The following is a 7,317-nucleotide window of genomic DNA, read 5'->3' on the forward strand; positions in this document are numbered from 1 at the left end:
CTCCCAAATTCCATCCCTCCATCAGTGCTCCCAAATTCCATCCCTCCCTTTTCTACCACTGCTCCAAGGTCCCAGCTGGGCTGGGAGCGTGGTCGGAAGGGTCTTGCGTGGGGAGTTTGGTTCATATGGACAGAGGCCTGCTGGGAGGGTCGGTTGGAGGAGGGGCAGGACAACAGCCTGTTCTCAGCCTTCCGAATGAGCAAAAATCCCAGACCACACTGGGACTCAGGAAGCTGCAAGGGGTCCCAGAAGTCCAGTGAAGGCGTCAGCATCCCATCCCCAGGACCGGGTTAAGAACTTAGCCTGTGATCCAGACAGATCTGAGTTCCCAGGTTCAAATCCCAGTCTCAGGACACTTCCTGGGACAGAGACAGCGTGGGGAGCCTGGTGGCGTGGGAATCGGGCACACTTTGCTAAAGGCCCAGGATAGGCTTCCTGGAAGTGGAGCATGGGATCTGGGTTTTGTAGGATGAGTAGGAGTTCGGTGGAGCCCCCAGAAGAACTGAACTCCAGGCAGAGCGTGCTTTGTAGGCCGAGGTCTAGCGATGAGCAGTGTCATGATGATCCGGGGTGTGTTCATTTCTCACGGGGCACTGAGCCTGGGGTTGGGGAGGGCAGAAGAAAAGGCAGGAAGGTTCCGGGTGCAGGGCAGAGGCTAAGATCAGTGCTTCAGCATGGGGAGTCCTGATGGCCAAGCCCTGCACAGTGAGCACTTTGAGGCAAGTCTATGGTCACGTGAGCGAGGCCCAGGCATCTGCAGAGGGGCGATGGGATTATAATCAGGGATTTTTCTTTTCTTTTTTCTTTTTCTTTTTTTTGAGACAGAGTCTCACTCTGTCACCCAGGCTGGAGTGCAGTGGTGTGATCTGGGCTTACTGGCGCCCACCACCACACCCAGTTAATATTTTGTACATTTAGTAGAGACTGGGTTTTACCGTGTTATCCAGGATGGTCTCGATCTCCTGACCTCGTGATCCACGGCCTCAGCCTCCCAAAGCACTGGGATTACAGGCAGGAGCCACTGCGCCCGGCCATGATCAAGGATTTCTAATATAAAATTAGCAGGGCATGATGGTGGCACCTGCGGTCCCAACTGTTCAGGAGGCTGAGGTGGGAGGATTGCTTGAGCCCAGGAGGTGGAGGCTGCAGTAAGCCAGGAGCCACGGCACTCTCCAGCCTGGGCGATGGAGGGAGACGCTCTATCTCCCCAGCCTCTTGCAGTCCTGGGAGACTGTATTTGCCCTGGGCCTAGGGAAGGGGCTAAAAATAGACCCCCTCCCTCCTGCCAGTCTAAGAAAGGATGAGGCTGTGGCTGAGGGTCAGTGACCACCCTTGGAGTGTGGCCAGTGAGCCTGCCTTGAGGACCACAGCGTGTGTGCAAATACTCGTGCCTGTGGCAGGGAGGTCTGGAGCCGTGTCTGGGCCACACTGCGTGCCACGGACTCCTCAGGGGAGGGTGAAGGTTTGGATGACGTTTCTTCCCTCACCCGTGGCTCGCTGCCACGTGCACTGAGTGTGCGCACAGGCGGTCTGTGGGGCCGTGAACACTGGTCAGGCTGCTACACGCAGGTGCCCGGCATCCGTCACTGGATGTGCTTTGGCGTGGCAATAATGGCGATCGTGGCAACCGGTCCCCATCACGAACTGCAAAGCCCCAGGATCGCTCCCTTCTGTAGATCCTCTCACGTTTTGATTTTTGCAACATACTGATGAGGAAAATAAGGCTTAGGATAAATGACTTGGCCAAGGTCACTGGCTCACAAGAGGCCCTGCTGGATTTAAATGTGGACCAATGCCAAGCGCCTCTCTTAAGCATGGGACTTGCCAACAAGCCCAAGCGCTGGTTCAGGGCCTAGTTGCTCTTGTTACTCTTACTTTATGTACAGTTTTTTTTTTTGAGACTCCGTTTTGCTCCGTTGCCCAGGCTGGAGTGCAGCGGCACGATCACAGCTCACTGCAGCCTCAACCTCCCAGGCTCAAGTGATCCTCCCTCTTCAGCCTGCCGAGGAGCTGGGACCCCAGGTGCATGCCGACATGCCTGGCTAAGTTTTAAATTTTTAGTAGAGACGGGATCTCACTGTGTTGCCCATGCTGGTCTCAAAGTCCTGAGCTCAAGTGGCCCTCCTGCCTTGGCCTCCGAAAACGCTGGGATCACGGTTGTGTACCACCACACTCAGCCTAATTATGTCCAGTTCCAGCAAACCCACGAGCTGGTTCTCCAGCCCACACCTGCGCAGAGGTTAGAGGGGCAGAGGGGACTGCAAACAGCAGCAGGGCAGAGCACGCAGGAAGCACTTTGATTGTGAGGAGATAGAAGAGCTGGATGAGACAGTCAGAGCAGAGACCTGAGGCCACTCAGTCCAGGCAGCCACAACTCAGGGCCCCGGGGATGACCACTCCGAGATGGGGCTGGGGTGGCCTCTGACCTGGTGGGAGTGTCTCGGGGCCAACAGGGGCACTGATGCCGGGAGGCGGGGCAGGCACTGTCTTTGGAGTCACTCCCAGCACTTGGGGTTCCTCTCCCCAGCACCACCTCAGGACACCAGCCCGGGCCCCATCTACTTCGTGGACCCCAAAGTCACACGCTTTGGCCGCAACTGCACCCCTGCCTACTCCATGCAGGGCCGGGCCAAGTCTCGGGGTGAGTACTGGACCCACGCAGCCGCACGAGGACCTGCTTTCCGGGGTCTCAGCGACTCTCCTGCCCTGTCCTCCCTCTCCCTCTTATCCTTGGAGTTCTTCGAATGCCAGTGTCTTTGGAGTGATCACATCCCAGGGACACGGAGGAGGGGCCGCCATTCCAGTGCCCACAGGGGCTGGGGGAACTGAATGAGTGAAGTGGGTCAGGGTCACGGAGGCCCTGGGCACACATGACCACAGGGGCAGCTGGCCTTTGTCAGAAGGTGAGAGGTGAATGGGGATTGTGGCAAATCGGCAATGTCGACACTTCACAGGCACCCAACAGCTTGCCTGCACACCTGAGGCACCTGCCTGACTCCATTCTCCCATCCACCTGCCCACCCACCCACCTACCCACCCATCCATCCATCCACCCACCCACCCACCCATCTATCCACCTATCCACCCACCCAACCACCCATCTATCCACCCACCCATCCACCAACCCATCCACCCACCCACCCATCTATCCATACACCCACCCACCCATCTATCCACCCATCCACCCACCCACCCATTCACCCGCCCACCCACCCACCCATCTATCCACCCATCCATCCACCCACCCATCCACCAACCCATCCACCCACCCACCACCCCATCCACCCACCCACCCATCTATCCACCCATCCACCCACCCAACCACCCATCTATCCACCCACCCACCCACCCATCCACTTATCTGTCCGTCCTTCCTTCCACCTATTCATCCATCCATCATCTATCCACCTATCTACTCATCCATCCATCCATCCATCCATCCATCCATCCATCCATCCATCATCCATCATCCATCATCCATCATCTGTCCACTCATCCACTCACCCATCCATCCACCCACTCATTCGGGCACCTACCTACCCACTCATCTATGAATCCTTACTTTTTGCCTTCTACCCATCAACCGTTCCATCCATCCATCCATCCATCCATCCATCCATCCATCCATCCATCCATTTACAAATCCCTTCATGAACCATTCACTCTTCACTCAACCACTCACCTCCTACCTATCCTGTTCACCCATTAACTCAGTCAACTGCTGGAGAGTTGGAGTAGATTTGACATTCCTTCCTTCTATGAGATCTCAGTGTGGTTCCTTCCTCTCTATGAGATCTCAGTCTCATGGGGCGGTTAGATGCAGGTGCAGACCGCCCCACCCCAGTGTGCTCACGTCTGGAGAGACGGGAAAACCCAGGCTGAGGGGCTCGAGAAGAGCTGTGAGGGCTTTACCCTGGATGGTATGGGGAAGGCAGCAGGGAAGAGGGGTGGAAAATGAAGACATGCTTGCCTTGGGTCCAGCTTGGGCAAAGTCCCAGAGGCTTGGAAAACAGACTGTGTGTATGGAGGGTGGGGAAGGGAGAGAAATGCACCTGGGTTACTTGAGAAGCGTTGTGAGCTCCAGGGTGCGTGCGGGCAATGGGGAGCCATGCCGGGTCTCTGAGCAGGTGAGGACATCAGTGCCACCCTTCCTTCCCCACTCTTTCAGGTCTGGAGGTGACACCAGGCCCTGGGGCCTACAGCCCAGAGAAGGTGCCCCCCGTGCGCCATCGGACACCGCCAGCTTTCACCCTGGGCTGCCGCCTCCCTCCTAAGCCCCCGGACACCTCAGCCCCTGCCCCTAATGCCTACACCATGCCCGCTTTGTGGGGCTCACAGATCTTCACCAAGCCCAGAAGCCCCAGCTACACGGTGGTGGGCCGCACACCCCCGGTGCGCCCCCCGCAGGATCCTGCCGAGATACCAGGCCCGGGCCAGTACGACAGCCCGGATGCCAACACCTACCGCCAGCGCCTGCCCGCCTTCACCATGCTGGGGCGGCCCCGGGCCCCGCGCCCCCTGGAGGAGACCCCTGGCCCAGGCGCCCACTGCCCAGAGCAGGTCACTGTGAATAAAGCCAGGGCTCCAGCGTTCTCTATGGGCATCCGCCACTCAAAACGGGCCAGCACCATGGCCACCGCCACGCCCTCCAGGCCTTCGGGGCACAGGCTGCCCGGCTGCTGCTGCTAGGCCAGGCTTGTTCCCCACACGGTGAACGGGGGCGTGGGCAGGCCTCTCCTGGGGCCTGGCTTTGTTGGAGGGGCTAGGAGAAGCCGAGAGGGACTGGGAAAGGAGTCTTTCTTCCCCATTCCTGAACTGTCTGGGTCCTTCTAGGACACCTGATCCTTCCAGTCCCTGGGGGCTGTGACCCGTGGCCCTCTGCAGGGCGCAGGGTGAGTCTCCTTCCAGTGCCCCAGTTTCTTCCAGTTTCTTCCAGGTCACACCAGGCCAGGCCAGGCCAGGCGGGGAAAGGGACACCTTCCGGCCCTACCCAGTCGCTGGCTGGAGACGGAGCTTCCTGTGTCCTAGAACTCGGCGTCCAGCCCCACTAGGGCCTGGGTCCTCATCACAGCTTGGGTTTCTGCCACATTTGGACTCTTCCCTGTCTCATGGAAATGTGGCCACCAGCCCCGGTCCCAGCCCAGACTCAGGCTGGAGGCAGCCCTGAGGCCTGTGCGTTTCCCACTCCACCTTCTACAGTTGCTTAGCCAATAAACCTCTCCTGGGCGGGAAAGCTGTCAGCATCACACCGGCTGGCTCATTTAATGCGTCTATTGACGTCACAGAAAGGAGACACAAACGCTGCCCTCCAGAGCCAGACCCATAGCCCTCCAGTGCCCAGGGGGTCTGAGAGACCAGAAGAGAGACCCAGGGAGAGGGGAGGCTGGAGGTGGAGCCAAGCTTTTGAGTGGGGAGCCAGGTAGGCTTCCTGGAAGAGGGAATATTGAAGCGGGGTTTTGAAGGATGTATGGGAGCTTGATGTATTCAGTAGCTGCTTGCTATGTTTTGGATATTAATAAAGATCATCTATGCTTCATAGCAACTCAGGACCAGGTGGCATTTACTGAGAGGAAATGGTGCTTTGGGGAGACTGGACATTTGTCCTGGGGCATGCTGCGAGCCCCCACCTCAGTCTGATGTCAGGATTTGAACCCTGGACGTTGGACTCAGTTCCTGCCACTGTCTCCTAGGAACAGGAAGGAAACACACTGGTGGTGCCCTGTGACTGAGCCCTCTGTGTGCCAGGGAAGGATGGCACTGGGACCACCATACAAACCTCCCGTCCAAAAAGACCCTAATCCCGGAGCTTGGGAGGGTCAGACGCTGCCCCGGGACCTCTCTGAGGGATGCCGCCTGGGAGGCACGGAGGGCACAGAGCAGGGGTGGTGGGGCCGCCCTCTCTTCACCCTGCAGCCCTCAGCCTGCGGCCGCCAAACCTGACCCATCCTTCACCCACTAGGTGAACACACCCCAGGACCCTGCAGCCTGGATCCCCTGCACATGCCTGGACACGCACCCAGACACAGCGTCCCCCCCGCACGCCACACACACACCGCGCAGGTCCAGCCGCCGCTCGACCCCGACCAATCGCGCCCACGATCCGCTCCTCCCGCGGACGCGCAGGGGCGATCCGAGCCCGACGCGCGCCCGGGCAGAGACGGCCAATCGCGGCCGCGCGCGCCTCCCTCCCCTCCCCCACCTCCCCGGCCCCGCGGGCGGCGCCGGCTGTGATCTCATCCTCTGATTTATCGATCAGGCTCCGGGCGGCCTCGCCCCCCCCTCCCCACCTGCCGGCGCGTCCCGGCCCCTCCCTTTGTTCCCGGCAATCAGCCCTGCTTGGGGCGGGGCAGGGGCTGGGGTGCTGCGGCCAAGTCGGGCCAGGAGGCTGGGTCCCGGGGTGACAGTGACACCCCGTTTTCTGGTGCAGAAGGAACCCACCCTTGAGGGAAGGTGCGGCCGGTCTCCGAGAGGCTGAGGCTGGGGACGGAGCGGCCGGCCTGGGAGGCTGGGGCCCAGAGCTCAGATGAGCTGGTGCAGGACTGGGCTCCCCAGAAGTGAGAGAAGAAGGGCCGCGACCCTCCAGCCCGCTCCCCTGGGTTACAGCCGGAGAAACTGAGGCCGGGACAGGCCGCAGAGCAGGGGCCCGGCTCCGCTCCTAGCACCCCCTCCCAGAGCCTGCACTCCTGGGTCTGAGCCTCCGCTGTGCGCCCTCGGCCGCGCCCCTTCCCCTCTCCGGGCCTGTTTCCCCACTAGGAAATAGGGGTGACCCTGAGGTATCTTCTAGCTAGAACAACGGAGAGGGAGGGGCTGACCTTAGGGTCTGGGGTTCTCTTTTCCCTGGCCACGCCTCCCCGGCCCTCAGTTTCCCCCTTAGTCAACGGGAAGAAAGGGAGGTGATTTCTAAGCCTCTCCAGCTCGGTCCTTCTGGGAACTTGGGCTGCGGGCGGGGGTGAGGGGCGCACTGGGGAGGGTCGCTGACGGGGTTCTGGGTTCAAAGCCCCGTCCCGCCTTGGCTGCGGGTTCCAGGCCAGCGCCCAGTGTCCTCAGAGGGCCTCAGTTTCCCCAGCCTCGCGGCCAGGCGCCGGGACGAGGAGGGCCGGGGTCCCAGGGGCGCAGCCCCCCGCGGCTGCGCGCTGGGCCGGGCGGATGACATCACCGGGCCGGGGGCGGGAGGGAGCGGGCGGAGCGGGAGGGCCTCCTCCGCGCCAGGCGCAGCGCCCGGTCGGGCTCCGTCGGGCGGCCGCGGCCATGACGCAGGGTCCGGGCGGGCGCGCGCCCCCGGCGCCCCCCGCGCCCCCCGAGCCCGAGGCGCCCACC

General features: G+C 61.0%; 1 protein-coding gene across 2 annotated transcripts in view; it reads left to right on the forward strand.

The window, feature by feature from the left end:
- Positions 1–5,079, forward strand: part of ODF3L2 (outer dense fiber of sperm tails 3 like 2) — a 7,906-nt gene extending 2,827 nt beyond the window's left edge. For both annotated transcript variants that reach the window (XM_023195732.1, XM_023195733.1), the window contains 2 exons: positions 2,528–2,641; positions 4,169–5,079. In XM_023195732.1, coding sequence (XP_023051500.1) covers positions 2,528–2,641; positions 4,169–4,689 — 635 coding nt within the window. In that variant the 3' untranslated portion in view covers positions 4,690–5,079. The remainder of the gene's footprint in view (positions 1–2,527; positions 2,642–4,168) is intronic.
- The last annotated feature ends 2,238 nt before the right edge of the window (positions 5,080–7,317 follow it).

Source organism: Piliocolobus tephrosceles, chromosome 21, assembly GCF_002776525.5.
Source record: "Piliocolobus tephrosceles isolate RC106 chromosome 21, ASM277652v3, whole genome shotgun sequence".
Taxonomy (NCBI): Eukaryota; Metazoa; Chordata; class Mammalia; order Primates; family Cercopithecidae; genus Piliocolobus; species Piliocolobus tephrosceles.